The sequence below is a fragment of the Eubalaena glacialis genome, chromosome 17 (assembly GCF_028564815.1).
Source record: "Eubalaena glacialis isolate mEubGla1 chromosome 17, mEubGla1.1.hap2.+ XY, whole genome shotgun sequence".
Taxonomy (NCBI): Eukaryota; Metazoa; Chordata; class Mammalia; order Artiodactyla; family Balaenidae; genus Eubalaena; species Eubalaena glacialis.
The window spans coordinates 26,989,465-27,006,212 of NC_083732.1; the positions used below are offsets into that span (position 1 = coordinate 26,989,465).

At 38.4% G+C, this 16,748-nt stretch overlaps 1 protein-coding gene and 1 pseudogene across 1 annotated transcript; one reads left to right on the forward strand and one right to left on the reverse strand.

The window, feature by feature from the left end:
- Positions 1 to 12,972: 12,972 nt before the first annotated feature.
- LOC133077018 (RNA demethylase ALKBH5-like) lies at positions 12,973 to 13,813 on the reverse strand (the record flags this gene model as incomplete). The annotated part of the gene is made up of 2 exons (XM_061171720.1): positions 12,973 to 13,292; positions 13,354 to 13,813. Coding segments are annotated over 2 exons (780 nt in total), but the record flags the coding sequence as incomplete, so codon positions are not given.
- A 16-nt stretch (positions 13,814 to 13,829) lies between these two features.
- LOC133077019 (carboxypeptidase N catalytic chain-like) lies at positions 13,830 to 14,833 on the forward strand (annotated as a pseudogene).
- The last annotated feature ends 1,915 nt before the right edge of the window (positions 14,834 to 16,748 follow it).

Genomic DNA, 16,748 nt, shown 5'->3' on the forward strand with positions numbered 1-16,748 from the left:
TTACCATGTGCTTGCCATGATATTGAATATGCCACATGATATAAAAATTAAAGTTGTTGTAAAATATTATAAAAACTTTTTACTCTAATATTCAGTGAGGGCTTATTTTGTAAAGCCCTAAATAAGAGTAAATCTAAATTTACAGAGAAAATTGAATTCAAGGTGAAGTCATTCCACGCTAAAATTTGAATGATCTGCAATCAAGTTTGCAAAAAATCTATTTTATTTATTGGCCCACACAGTAACAACAATAGAGAGGATTCTAATGTCTACAGTTTTAGTCATTGTGGTATTAGGAGACACCTGTAAGATTAAACCACCTCTTCACTCCCCAAAGCTCACAGATTTGTAATAATGGCATCAATGAGAATATATTTTTCATTATGAATCATATGGCTTATCAATAAAGACATAGATTGATTAGTATTAAAAGAAAGACTTTATCATATTATTTGTAACATAAATTACTGTGTAGTTGGGTAGTATTCTGCGAATCAGTGTTTGACAGTAATTTATGAGGTTTCAGTAGACTTTCTGTGGTCAATAGCAAAAAGAAATCAGTAATCTAACTTTGGTTAATAGTTAATATTTTATTCTTCACATGAGACAGAAGAGCTTTATTTTTTAATCGTCTTTATTTCAGACATTATAAACTCTGAAAAACCTCTGCTGCCATATGGTTAAAGCATAACTATATAAATGACTGCTTATTTATTCCTTCATTTATTTATATGTTAAGCATCCAAACCATTCTGGTCACTGTGTTAAATCTGAAGATATAAAAGCAGGTAGAATGACCTACAAGAATGAAAATGTCTTAAATAAAGGAAATGAATCAATAATGCTAAGTATATGACAATTAATTTTGAAGAATTTACTATTTTTTAACAAAATGAAAACCCAAACATCCAAACTATTTAAGCTATTCTATATTTAAATATTATGATGGGAGATGGTGAGAAGCTTATTGGGACTTTAGAAAATGTAAGAGATATTCAAAGAAAACATTTTCTCACTAGATCACCACATTGAGAATAATGCTATTAATAGATTATTTTTTAACCAATACATACTATTGGGGTAAACTTATCTTGACCTTAAATGTAGTTCTAAAATAAATTCTAATGTATTTACAGGAAATACAATTAGAGGAACTAGAAGGAAGTCTGAACTCAACTCTGCTGAAAGTACAAAGTACAGGGAGTGTTAAGCTCTGGGATTAGAGGGATACCACTGGGCATCCAGTTTTGCTAACTGGATTTACCTAGAGGAAAAGTAAACTGTCTTCTGTTGTTATGACAGATGGTGGTTTTACAAGTTGGAGTAGGGCTCTAAAAGAAATTAGACTCTTACCATCCCAGAGAGACTGGGAAACAGGGAAGCTATCTTCTTTAATAACTACCTTTCAGAGAGATGGCTACTAGGTCCTTGAAAGACATCCTTGGGTTGTAAAACTGACAAGAGGCTTTTAAAAAATTTACATTTCAAATATGCAGAAAAAGAATTTACAAGCTTTTTAAGGTAAATGTCTAAGAAAAGTAGAGTCAAGGTCTAGAGGCAGGAAGACTGTACAAAGTTTAGTCAATCTGAGGGAAACGTTAAGGACCTCTTGGTCATAGGGCAGATTAAAATCTGAATAGTATTAACAATAAAATGTCTTTTAACAGTGAAACGACAGTGATTGTTTTGATTCCATTATTGATTCTCTACATAATTACCCTTGTATTTTAAGCCTGCCACTCCTGTGTACAATTTATTAACAATTTGGACTACAACAATTTAGCCACTTTGAAAAAAGAGGTTTCCAATGTCAATCATTATTTTCCCAAACTGACTTTGTGAATTTAGTCATTATTTTAAATTATTTTATTTGCTTATTTTTTACAACACTTAAAATAGTTCCTGATGTCATAGTCTATTTTATGTGATATGGTATTAAGAGTACAGGAAATAAAATTTAGTGACAAAAGGGAAAATGTAGTAAATTAAACACAAAAAAAGAAAGAGAATTTTTAAATTGTTGGATTATTCTTCTAGTTTCCCTGAATCATATCACTGTAAAGGGACTTAAGTGGTGTCTAGACAACTATGTGTCTGTCATAGGCAAAATATCAAGTAATTTCTACAAAATGTCTACCCATGTAATGCTGAAGAATCAGCAGTGCTGTTCACCAAACTTTCTGGTTTTCTACTTCAAGACACAACCTAGGGTTGGGATTTCCTGAATCTTTAAAGTTAAGCATGGCCATATGACATGCTTTAGCCAATGAAACGTGAGAAATATAAATAACATTTGTCACTTTTGAGTGCAATCATTTAAAAGGTGCATAATTTTCCATCATTTTATTCCTTTGCTGAGGAAGTCATTATAGCAGTGTTGACATAGGGCCTTTATCTGCCTACCCTTTAAGTGGTTAAGATAAGCAGATGTCCCAACCAACCAGCATTGCCTATGTAGTTATAAAACCTGTTTTGAGCCATTGAGATTCTGATTGTGTATTATTACATCATCACCTAACCTATCCATTAATAACTTTATCTTGATTCTGTGTTCTCAAAAGCCAGAAACAATGCTACAATATCTGTGTCCTGAATGGAATAAGCCACCTGATATATAAAATCAAATCCTCTGTAATCAACCTATAGGTACATGTGCAAAGTCCAGGTCATCAGGTCAGAACATGACTTTTGTCCTGATCAGTTACACTTTAGTGCTTTTTGTGTTCATTCCTTCTAGGAGAATTTGATCACAAGACTCAGGTTCTTTCTGAAAGATTTTTTTTTTTAACTTCAAATTCTAGAAAGCAAGGGTCGTGTTACTGCCCTTTCTCTCTTAGAAGGCCATTGTTTTCCTTATTCAAATCATCTATTTTCTCTGTAATCCATTGGACCTTGGAGAACTACAGCCTTCATAAAATTACAAAAGATTTGGTTTCAATATTTAAATAACATAATGGGACATTCCTTTATTTTACTTTTGTTTAATTAAGAGAAACATTTACATGATCCTTCTCATAGTAAAGAAAATCTACCCAAAGGTGGATTTTTTTTTCTCCTCTGTATATATTTAGCAGCAGTAATTTTGTCTTAATTCTTCACCAAACAGCAGGAATATAGCACTCATATAAGTATACATTATCAGGGGTATTTTGGAAGACATGTTGCATTATACCATTCAGGATTATTCCAAAAATAATTACCTTGGTAAAATCATGAGGATACACAGAATATGTTTAGGTCGAAAAAGTCCTTCCCAAAATTACCATATCAAGTGTTCTCATGACAGAAATTTCACTTCCTTATAAGTCTGTTTTATAATGTTATTTTTAATTAGATTATGTAGTGTAAACACTAATCAATAACAATAGATAAAGAAAAATAGGAACATAAAATTTTAACATTAGGAAAATATAAACAAAGAAAAAAAAAAGCAAAATATGAGAGAAAATAGTACATTTGGTCAGGCCACTCAGATGGCTGTTCTCTTGTTCTCTGTACATCCCCTGCCAGACCAGTACCTGCTTCACCTATACCCTATGCACATGACTGACCTTCCTATGTACTTGCCCCAGGCCCCAGCTAGTGATTGTTCTTATCAAAGGGGCAGTGAGGGATGTGCCCCTCTACTGGTTTCTCTGGTAGCTAATGAGCCAACCTGATATCAATTCTCATATAACTGGTAATCTCCCCTTCCCCCCAGGAGCAAAGACTGCTACCATGTCCTGTCTGCCTTCCACCACACAAGGTGGGGTGCTGTTCCAGGACCTTGTTCCAGATGTGTAAGCTCCCCCACTCATTAAACCATTGATGTCTCTGTTGCTGACTCCTGGCTCTCTCTTTGGTCTTGAAGCTGGGCAAACACAGACCTTGTAGGCCTGTGAGGTGCAGTCCAACAATAACAAGTTTTGGCTTATCATGAGTTGAACCCAATATCGAGCAGTTCCAAGTACCAATTTGATTTACACATTTGATCTTTTCATATATTAACCTTATTAAGGTTAATAAGGCCATACTGATGAGAATTTTAGAAATATTGGGTCACAAGGTAAGCCATACACTTACTGCTGGACAAAAACATGAGAAAAACAAGAGTGTAAAGATAATTAAAAGTGGACAGCAAATATACAAACATAATGTAAGGGAGAAACAGAGAATATCTATTCAAACATCACAGTAAAACATTGAAATGTGGTCTATCATTGCTCAATTCCACAAAGTACATGTAGAGATTGAGAAATTTCAAACCTCACTGTTATTTACAGAAGGGAAAAAGGGCAAATAAGTACCACAATAAAATGTGAAGTACAAATATTATTAAACAATAAACAATATATAAAGAACAATAGGAACAGGAATCCTTAGCATTAACAAACTCTACATGACTGTCAAGTCTAGGAAAGACCATATGTATAAATTTATATGGCCATGAAAGTCTAGCTCTGATAGGTGAACTTAAAATCATTGCAGACTATTCCTAAAATATTTGACTAAAGAAGAATTTTGATTAAATGTTCTACTTGTGGTTACAGATCATACAATAATGTATCCCAACTAGACTGTTCAATATGTGAGTTACATTCTCACATTCAATGACCTAAAAGAGTTAAAATGAAAGACTGAAGAAATTATCCTTTTAAATAATTTCATATACTTTTTCACTTGCAGATATTCAGTAAACATGCAAATCATTTAAGAAAAGCAAATTTTGAAGCTGACCATAAGAGACTGATATAGGACCTTTAATCAATTTTAGAGTTAATAATAGAATCACCCTGGAAATAACAGGAACATTGGAGAGAATATTTTATATATGTAACATGTAAGCCAGATAAGGTAGAGCATAGTCATGAAAATTTAAAACACAGATGAAATGGATATTATTATAAAATCAGAGACAGCTTAGAAGACAGTTTGAAGGGGGAAAATATTAGCAAAATGAAGTAGAAAACATAAAGAAGAAACACGAAAGATAGTAGCATATAACAAGTGTTGATATTAGCATTTTAACTGAAGGTCAAGCAGTCCCAATTGTATCATACATTATTTGGTCTGTTTCCACCAAACTTCTCCAGCAATGTTGATGAGACTTTTAGAAACAATTGAGTTACAAGAGAAAATAGGGAGGAGCTTAAGATGGCTGAAGAGTAGGACGCAGGGATCACCTTCCTCCCCACAAATACATCAGAAATACATCTACATGCAGAACAACTCCTACAGAACACCTACTGAACGCTGGCAGAAGACCTCAGACCTCCCAAAAGGCAAGAAACTCCCCAAGTACCTGGGTAGGGCAAAAGAAAAAAAAAAAAAAAAACAGAGACAAAAGAATAGGGACTGGACCTGCACCAGTGGGAGGGAGCTGTGAAGGAGGAAAGGTTTCCACACACTAGGAAGTCCCTTCGTGGGCAGAGACTACGGGTGGCAGAGTGGGGGATCTTCGGAGCCACGGAGGAGAGTGCAGCAATGGGGGACGGGAGGGCAAAGCGGAGAGATTCCCGCACAGAGGATCAGTGCCCACCAGCACTCACCCACCCGAGAGGCTTGTCTGCTCACCCGCCTGGATGGGTGGGGGCTGGGAGCTGAGGCTCGGGCTTTGGTCCGATCCCAGGAAGAGGACTGGGGTTGGCTGCATGAACACAACGTGAAGGGGGCTAGTGTGCCACAGCTAGCCGGGAAGGAGTCCAGGAAAAAGTCTGGAGCTGCCGAAGAGACAAGAGACTTTTTCTTGCCTCTTTTTTTCCTGGTGTGCGAGGACAGGGGATTAAGAGGGCTGCTTAAAGGAGCTCCAGAGACAGGCGCGAGCCGCAGCTATCAGCGCGTACCCCAGAGATGGGCATGAGACGCTAAGGCTGCTGCTGCAGCCACCAAGAAACCTGTGTCCAAGCACAGGTCACTGTCCACACCTCCCCTCCTGGGAGCCTGTGCAGCCCACCACTGTCAGGGTCCCGTGATCTGGGGACAACTTCCCCAGGAGAACAAATGGAACGCCTCAGGCTGGTGCAACGTCACACTGGCCTCTGCACCCACAGGCTCTGTACCCCTCCCTCCCCCCAGCCTGAGTGAGCCAGAGCCCCCGAAGCAGCCTCCGAAGCAGCTGCCCCTTTAACCCTGTCCTGTCTGAGCGAAGAACAGATGCCCTGAGGCGACCTACACGCAGAGGCAGGGCCAAATCCAAAGCTGAATCCCAGGACCTGTGCGAACAAAGAAGAGAAAGGGAAATCTTTCCCAGCAGCTTCAGGAGCAGCAGATTAAATCTCCACAGTCAACTTGATGTACCATGAATCTGTGGAATACCTGAATAGACAACGAATCATCCCAAATTGAGGAGGTGGACTTTGGGAGTAATGATATATATATATTTTTTCCCTTTTCTCTTTTTGTGAGTGTGTATGCATGTGCTTCTGTGTGTGATTTTGTCTGTACAGATTTGCTTTTACCATTTGTCCTAGTGTTCTGTCTGTCCATTTTTGTTTGTTTGTTTTGTTTTTTTTTATTATAGTTTTCAGCGCTTCTTATCATTGGTGGATTTGTTTTTTGGTTTGGTTGTTCTCTTCTTTTGTTCTTTTTTTTAAATTACTTTAAAAATTGTTTTTAATAATTATTTTTTGTGTTTTCTGTAATAACTTTTTTATTTTATTTTATTTTATTTTACCTTTTACTTTCTTTCTTTTTTTCTCCCTTTTATTCTGAGCCATACGGATGACAGGCTCTTGATGCTCCAGTCAGTCGTCAGGACTGTGCCTCTGAGTTGGGAGAGCCAAGTTCAGGACATTGGTCCACCAGAGACCTCTCAGCTCCACATAATCTCAAATGACAAAAATCTCCCAGAGATCTCCATCTCAAGGCCAAGACCCAGCCCCACTCAACAACCAGCAAGCTACAGTGCTGGACACCCTATGCCAAATAAATAGCAAAACAGGAACACAACCCCACCCATTAGCAGAGAGGTTGCCTAAAATCATACTAAGGTCACAGACACCGCAAAACACACCACCAGACGTGGCTCTGCCCACCAGAAAGACAAGATCCAGCCTCATCCACCAGAACACAGGCACTAGTCCCCTCCACTAGGAAGTCTACACAACCCACTGAACCAATCTTAGCCACTGGGGACAGACACCAAAAACAATGGGAACTATGAACCTGCAGCCTGTGAAAAGGAGACCCCAAACACAGTAAGTTAAGTAAAATGAGAAGACAAAGAAACACACAGCAGATGAAGGAGCAAGGTAAAAACCCACCAGACATAACAAATGAAGAGGAAATAGGCAGTCTACCTGAAAAAGAATTCAGAATAACGATAGCAAAGATGATCCGAAATCTTGGCAATAGAATGGAGAAAATACAAGAAACATTTAACAAGAACCTAGAAGAACTAAAGACCAAGCAAACAATCATGAAAAACACAATAAATGAAATTAAAATTTTCTTCAAGGGATCAATAGCAGAATAACTGAGGCAGAAGAACGGATAAGTGACCTGGAAGATAAAATAGTGGATCTAACTACCTCAGAGCAGAATAAAGAAAAAAGAATGAAAAGAATTGAGAACAGTCTCAGAGACTTCTGAGACAATATTAAACGCACAAACATTCAAAATACACGGGTCCCAGCAGAAGAAGACCAAAAAAAGGGACTGGGAAAATATTTGAAGAGATTATAGTCAAAAACTTCCATAATATGGGTAAGGAAATAGTTAATCAAGTCCAGGAAGCACAGAGAGTCCCATACAGGATAAATACAAGGAGAAACATGCCAAGACACATATTAATCAAACTATCAAAAATTAAACAAACACAAAAAATATTAAAAGCAGCAAGGGAAAAACAACAAATAACATACAAGGGAATGTCCATAAAGTTAACAGCTGATCTTTCAGCAGAAACTCTGTGAGCCAGAAGGGAGTGGCAGGACATATTTAAAGTGATGAAAGGGAAAAATCTGCAACCAACATTACTCTATCCAGCAAGGATCTCATTCAGATTTGAGGGAGAAATTAAAACCTTTACAGACAAGCAAAAGCTAAAAGAATTCAGCACCACCAAACCGGCTTTACAACAAATGCTAAAGGAACTTCTCCAGGCAGGAAACACAAGAGAAGGAAAAGACTTACAATAACAAACCCAAAACACTTAAGGCAATGGTAATAGGAACATACGTATTGATAATTACCTTAAACGTAAATGGATTAAATGCTCCCACCAAAAGACACAGACTGGCTGAATGGATACAAAAACAAGACCCGTATATATGCTGTCTACAAGAGACCCACTTCAGACCTAGGGACACATACAGACTGAAAGTGAGGGGATGGAAAAAGATATTCCATGCCAATGGAAATCAAAAGAAAGCTGGAGTAGCAATTCTCATATCATACAAAATAGACTTTAAAACAAAGACTATTACAAGAGACAAAGAAGGACACTACATACTGATCAAGGGATCACTCCAAGAAGAAGATATAACAATTGTAAATATTCATGCACCCAACATAGGAGCACTTCAATACATAAGGCAAATACTAACAGCCATTAAAGAGGAAATTGACAGAAACACAACCATAGTAGGGGACTTTAACACCCCACTTTCACGAATGGACTGATCATCCAAAATGAAAATAAGTAAGGAAACACAAGCTTTAAGTGACACATTAAACAAGATGGACTTAATTGATATTTATAGGACCTTCCAACCAAAAACAACAGAATACACTTTCTTCTCAAGTGCTTATGGAACATTCTCCAGGATAGATCATATCTTGGGTCACAAGTCAAGCCTTAGTAAATTTAAGAAAATTGAAATTGTATCAAATAACTTTTCTGACCACAATGCTATGAGACTAGAAATCAGTTACAGGAAAAAATCTGTAAGAAATACAAACATATGGAGGCTAAACAATGCACTACTTAATAACCAAGAGATCAGTGAAGAAATCAAAGAGGAAATCAAAAAATATCTAGAAACAAATGACAATGACAACACGATGACCCAAAGCCTATGGGATGCAGCAAAAGCAGTTCTAAGAGGGACGTTTATAGCAATACAATTCTATCTTAAGAAACAAGAAACATCTCAAATAAACAACCTAAACTTACACCTAAAGCAATTAGAGAAAGAAGAACAAAAAAACCCCAACGATAGCAGAAGGAAAGAAATCATAAAGATCAGATCAGAAAGAAATGAAAAAGAACTGAAGGATATGATAGCAAAGATAAATAAAATTAAAAGCTGGTTCTTTGAGAAGATAAACGAAGTTGATAAACCATTAGCCAGACTCATCAAGAAAAAAGGGAGAAGACTCAAATCAATAGAATTCGAAATAAAAAAAGGGAAGTAACAACTGACATGGCAGAAATACAAAGGATCATGACAGATTACTACAAGCAACTATATGCCAATAAAATGGACAACGTGGAAGAAATGGACAAATTCTTAGAAATGCACAAACTTCTGAGACTGAACCAGGAAGAAATAGAAAATATGAACAGACCAATCACAAGCACTGAAATTAAAATTATGATTAAAAATCCTCCAACAAACAAAAGTCCAGGATCAGATGGTTTCACAGGTGAATTCTATCAAACATTTAGAGAAGAGCTAACACCTATCCTTCTCAAACTCTTCCAAAATATTGCAGAGGGAGGAACACTCCCCATCTCATTCTACGAGGCCACCATTACCCTAATACCAAAACCAGCCAACGATGTCACAGAAAAAGAAAATTACAGACCAATATCACTGATGAACATAGATGCAAAAATCCTCAGCAAAGTACTAGCAAACATAATCCAACAGCACATTAAAAGGATCATACACCATGATCAAGTGGGGTTTATCCAAGGACTGCAAGGATTCTTCAATATACGCAAATCCATCAATGTGATACACCATATTAACAAATTGAAGGAGAAAAAACATATGATCATCTCAATAGATGCAGAGAAATCTTTTGCCAAAATTCAACTCCCATTTATGATAAAAACCCTCCAGAAAATAGGCATAGAGGGAATTTACCTCAACAAAATAAAGGCCATATATTACAAACCCACAGCCAAAATCATCCTCAATGGTGAAAATATGAAATAATTTCCACTAAGATCAGGAACAAGACAAGGTTGCCCACTCTCACCACTATTACTCAACACAGTTTTGGAAGTTTTAGCCACAGCAATCAGAGAAGAAAAAGAAATAAAAGGAATCCAAATCGGAAAAGAAGAAGTAAAGGTGTCATTCTTTGCAGATGACATGATACTATACACAGAGAATCCTAAAAATGCTACCAGAAAACTACTAGAGCTAATCAATGAATTTGGCAAAGTAGCAGGATAAAAAATTAATGCACAGAAATCTCTTGCATTCCTATACACTAATGAGGAAAAATCTGAAAGTGAAATTAAGAAAAAACTCCCATTAAGCATTGAAACAAAAAGAATAAAATACCTAGGAATAAACCTACCTAAGGAGACAACAGACTTGTATGCAGAAATTATAAGACACTGACGAAAGAAATTAAAGATGATGCAAACAGATGGAGAGATATACCATGTTCTTGGACTGGAAGAATCAACATTGTGAAAATGACTCTACTACCCAAAGCAATCTACAGATTCAATGCAATCCCTATCAAACTACCACAGGCATTTTTCACAGAACTAGAACAAAAAATTTCACAATTTGTATGTAAACACAAAAGACCCCGAATAGCCAAAGCTATCTTGAAAAAGAAAAACGGAGATGGAGGAATCAGGCTCTTGGACTTCAGACTATACTACATAGCCACAGTAATCAAGACAGTATGGTACTGGCACAAAAACAGAAATATAGATCAATGGAACAGGATAGAAAGCCCAGAGATAAACCCATGCACATATGGTCACCTTATCTTTGATAAAGGAGGCAAGAATATACAATGGAGAAAAGACAGCCTCTTCAATAAGTGGTGCTGGGAAAACTGGACAGCTACATGTAAAAGAATGAAATTAGAACACTCCCTAACACCATACACAAAAATAAACTCAAAATGGATTAAAGACCTAAATGTAAGGCCAGACACTATCAAACTCTTAGAGGAAAACATAGGCAGAACACTCTATGACATAAAACACAGCGAGATCCTTTTTGACCCACCTCGTAGAGAAATGGAATTAAAAACAAAAATAAACAAATGGGACCTAATGAAAGTTCAAAGCTTTTGCACAGCAAAGGAAACCATAAACAAGAAGAAAAGGCAACCCTCAGAATGGGAGAAAATATTTGCAAATGAAGCAACTGACAAAGGATTAATCTCCAAAATTTACAAGCAGCTCATGCAGCTCAATATTAAAAAAACAGACAACCCAATCCAAAAATGGGCAGAAGACCTAAATAGACATTTCTCCAAAGATGATATACAGATTGCCAACAAACATATGAAAGAATGCTCAACATGATTAATCATTAGAGAAATGCAAATCAAAACTACAATGTGATATCATCTCACACCAGTCAGAATGGCCATCATCAAAAAATCTAGAAACAATAAATGCTGGACAGGGTGTGGAGAAAAGGGAAACCTCATACATTGTTGGTGGGAATGTAAATTGATACAGCCACTATGGAGAACAGTATGGAGGTTCCTTAAAAAACTAAAAATAGAACTACCATACGACCCAGCAATCCCACTACTGGGCATATACCCTGAGAAAGCCATAATTCAAAAAGAGTCATGTACCACAATGTTCATTTCAGCTCTATATACAATAGCCAGGACATGGAAGCAACCTAAGTGTCCATCAATAGATGAATGGATAAACAAGATGTGGCACATATATACAATGAAATATTACTCAGCCATAAAAAGAAATGAAATTGAGTTATTTTTAGTGAGGTGGATGGACCTAGAGTCTGTCATACAGAGTGAAGTAAGTCAGAAAGAGAAAAACAAATACCCAATGCTAACACATATATATGGAATCTAAAAAAAAAAAAAAAAAGTTCATGAAGAACCTAGGGGCAAGACGAGAATAAAGATGCAGACCTACTAGAGAATGGACTTGAGGACACGGGGAGGGAGAAGGGTAAGCTGGGACAAAGTGAGATGTGGTAGTGTATATATGGACATATATACACTACCAAATGTAAAATAGATAGCTAGTGGGAAGGAGCCGCATAGCACAGGGAGATCAGCTCGGTGCTTTGTGACCAGGTAGAAGGGTGGGATAGGGAGGTTGGGAGGGAGGGAGATGCAAGAGGGAAGAGATATGGGGATATATATGTAGGTATAACTGATTCACTTTGTTATAAAGCAGAAACTAACACACCATTGTAAAGCAATTATACTCCAATAAAAACATTTAAAAAAAAAAGGGAAAAGAGGGAAAAGAGAAAAGTGTAAAGATATTTAGGAACAGTGAATTTCTCTTTTTCAACACAAGCTGCGTTAATATCCAAGTAAGAAGTGAGAACTTTGCTATGGAGAGAGGTTTTAAAACACTGAATATACAAACTGAGAAAAACAACAATGGGAAGTACAATGTAGAAACTAAATATTCAAGATCTAATAGGAACTACAGGAAAGAAATTTCCAAAGAAGTATCATTGAAAGCTATATTTAAAGTATTAGTATTGAATGACTGGAGAAAGAAGTTGTTGATACCATCCTAAAGTAATAGGAGGAAATACAAAAACTAGAACCAAGGTACAAAATGTTTTTAAAAATAAATAACTACAATCTCAGGTCAGAGGTTCATCACCTGTACAAGAGACGTGCATGGAGAGGAGGGAACATGTGGCCTCCCCGCATGAACGCTGCGCTGGATCAGGGAGTGAAGCTGTGGCAGCCTGAAGCTGTCTTTTTTTTTTTTTTTTTTTTTAATATAAGAATCAAAAAAAGAAAAGAAAAAAAAAAACAAAAACAAAAAACAAACAAACCTCAAAACGAAACAAAAGGAGGGCCAGCTAGTGAGGATCAAGCCGAGTCCCAGAGGCTCAGGCCTCAGTGCCGCTGCATCTTCACCTTGGGGACGGGACTGCCCGCCACCTCCGAGCAGTCCTCCCCGGGTTCGTCTGACTTGAGCCAGTAGTTCTCTGAGCTGAAGCTGCTCCTCCATCGGTGCGTGGGCAGCAGCACCGAGCGCTGGTTCTCCTCGTCCGTCTCCAGGATCCGAGACCTGTGGGCAGCGTCAGGGTCTGCCTTGCGGTGGGACCGCTTGGGTTTCAGAGCGGAGTCCCTGTTGTTTCCCAACAGATGATCTGAGGCATAGCTGGGTGGTAACACGGAGCTGCTCAGGGACTTTGTTTCCAACCAGGGTGCATCTAATCTCGTCCAGGAGGGGGAACAGAGAGCTCTCTGCTATCTTCACAACTTTCTGTAAACCTAAACCTGATTTCCTGAGGATGATGACTGCTCTGTGCTCCTTGATGTCCTGAGGCCGGATGCAGTGAGTGATTCCATCAGTAGCATATCCACTGAGCACAGTCACGCTCTTCCTGCGCACAGGCAGGGAAAGCACAGGCTCTGACACCTGGATAGGCTTGAACTGGAACTTGCAGCCGAAGCAGAGCACGGAGTCGCTGAAGAAGGACACGGACACGATGGGGCGCTCGAAGATGTGGATGGGGTCCACGTGAGACACGATGCGGCCACCAGGCTGGTAGTAGTTGAGGACGGCGCTGTTGACGAAGCCCGCAGGGATGACGCGGTGCACCACCAGCTTCTGGATCACCAGCTGGTGCACCCACTCGGGGATCTCGTCCGCGTCGCCCGACAGGTAGAGGCGCTCCTGGCCTGGCCAGCGCTTCTGCAGCTGGGCGCCGTACGTGTAGCCCTCGCCGAAGAAGTTTGTTTCCCCTTGGTCTGGAAAGAAGGGGGAAAATGATCTCAATACCTACATCCTCTACAATGAGAAGAATGGAGGCCCCAACCACCACTTGCCCCTTCCAGACAACTGGAAAAATCAGGTGGAACCGAGACCCAGGCAGTGATCCACTGGATCCGCTCCTTCAAGTTTGTCCTTTCAGCCAATCTCCATGGAGGGGCAGTGGTGGCCAATTACCCATATGACAAGTCCCTTGAGCACCGGGCCGAGGTTTCCGCCACACTGCCAATACACCCGAAAGTTTGCCTGATGACAAACTTTTCCAGAAGCTGGCCAAGGTCTACTCCTATGCACATGGATGGATGCACCAAGGTTGGAATTGTGGGGATTACTTCCCAGATGGCATCGCCAATGGGGCTTCCTGGTATTCTCTCAGCAAGGGAATGCAAGACTTTACCTCCATTACCAACTGTTTTGAGATCACGCTGGAACTGAGTTGTGACAAGTTGCCGCGGCAAGTTACCTCGCAAGCGGCTGGGTAATCGGGAAGCCCAAATTCAATTCTTGGAACAGGTACGCTAAGGCATCAAGGGAATGGTGCGGGATGAGAAGTATAATAATCTTGCAGACGCTGTCATTTCTGTCAGTGGGATTAACCAAGAGGTCACTTCAGGTGACCATGGAGATTACTTCCGGCTGCTGCTTCCAGGGACCTACACTGTCACTGCCACAGCACCCAGGCTTGACCCAGAGACAGTGAGTGTGACCGTGGGTCCTGGGCAACCCAAACTGCTTAATTTCCAACTCAAGAGAAGCACCCCTCCAGCAGCCCCTAGGAGGAGAGGCCCCAACTCAGGGCGTAGAGGCAGAGTCTTACCAAAGAAAGTGCAGCCCCAGGCAGCTAGGAAAAGAGAAATGATGACGAAACAGTCCCAGAGAGTCCCTGCCAGAAATCCACAGTGCCCGGGACAACACTTTAGAAAGGCTTTGTTCCCGCTCTCGCACCAGATGAAGCATTCTTTCTATTTTATTATCTGAGACATATTTAAATATAAACATATTCAGAACAAAAAAACCCCAAAAAACAAAAACAATGCCTCTGGTTGGAAAGAACATAACTTTTTGGGTCAATGAAAAAATTATAGAAAGGGAAGATAGTAGGTGATCTATAGATTTAAAAAAAAAACCAAACACACTTTCTAACATATAATCAAAAGGAAAGGGGGAAAAAGCACAATCCTATGAATAATATTTTTCTGGAAAGGTAGAAATATGGAAGAGACAACATGTATTTTAAAAAGACCAGGCAACTTGTTTGTAGGATAAAATAAATTTTATAAAAAAGGACAGTGAAGGGGCTTCCCTGGTGGCGCAGTGGTTGAGAGTCTGCCTGCTAGTGCGGGGGACGCGGGTTCGAGCCCTGGTCTGGGGGGGTCCCGCATGCCGCGGAGCGGCTGGGCCCGTGGGCCACAACTACTGAGCCTGCGCGTCTGGAGCCTGTGCTCCGCAACAAGAGAGGCCGCGATAGTGAGAGGCCCGCGCACCGCGATGAGGAGTGGCCCCCGCTTGCCACAACTAGAGAAAGCCCTAGCACAGAAACGAAGACCCAACATAGCAATCAATCAATCAATCAATAAATAAATCTTTAAAAAAAAAAAAAAGGACAATGAAAAAATTGAATGGAAAGCAATAACATTGTAGATTCCTGGGTTTATTAGAATTACTTGTGGCAGAAGGAAATTATAATACATAAAATATTTCATTATAACAATAGGATAAAACATTTATTTGAAATGGAAATGCTTTTAAAGTTTTAATTCTGTTCAAATACAAGAATTTATTATTCTTATTGTCACAAATGGATTCCTTTTAAATTGCACTTACAGCACTATAGATGTCAAATACTTTGGGGAATGAAAATGAGTAATAAAACAAAATGAAAAAGCCTAAGGAAAAATGTAATATTCCAGGCAAGATTTGCAAGATATTAGTTGGCATATAACACGTCAGAAATAATTGAAATACCAAACTACCCAAATGCATGACAGAAAAAGATAAAATGAAATTCTATGTATTTATTTCTGGAAATGTTTAAATAGCATTAGTAATTTTCATATTTTACAAGCCCCATGAAAATAAAAAATAAATGAGATTTTTTAAACTTGCAAACATGTTTACTCTCTTTTGATTCTATAGCAATTTAGTGATTAATTTGAAAATTTGAAAAAATATATTAATATCCCTCAACTCTAATATTGTTAAGGTGTGTGTGTGATTGTGTGTGTGTGTGTGTATTGGCTCTCTAACATCTACATTTAATAAAAACTAACCTGCCTTAAGTCATTACATTCACATTAAAAACAAACTTCTAGTGCATTGACTGCATTGAATCCAGAAAAAAAATTTAATAACATTGTTTTATGCCACCGTAGTCCATTTTGGCCTTCTGAATTTAAATTTTTGAAAGTTGTAATTATAAATTTTTATTTCAAGCTCTTGAAGTTATTTAATAGAGAAGGACTTTTATCCAACGTTTGATATTCCCCATATATTGTTCCTTCTTCAACACCAAATGTCATCCAATTCTTGATTTTAATGATACCCAGCTTCAAATTTAGTAATTCTCAATAAGATAAATTATTTGTCAATGAACTTGACCTTGAGATACAGCAAACTATCAACCAGACAAAATGAGTTTGAGTGAACTGCATATTATTCCTGTGTAGAAAGGGAAGAGCATTTAATTCAAAGATCATCTGTCTTTGATATACTTGCTCATAGCTTAATTTACTTAATTCTTAATGGTGCTATCATTTATTAATATTAGACTGCATTCTTTTAGTTCTATGATGGAAGAACTGGGTGAGGTAAGTGATGCAATGAATATATTACATATTTTACCTCATTTGATTCTGACCTTAAAATAACAAAGCCCAGATATAATTTTTGTCTC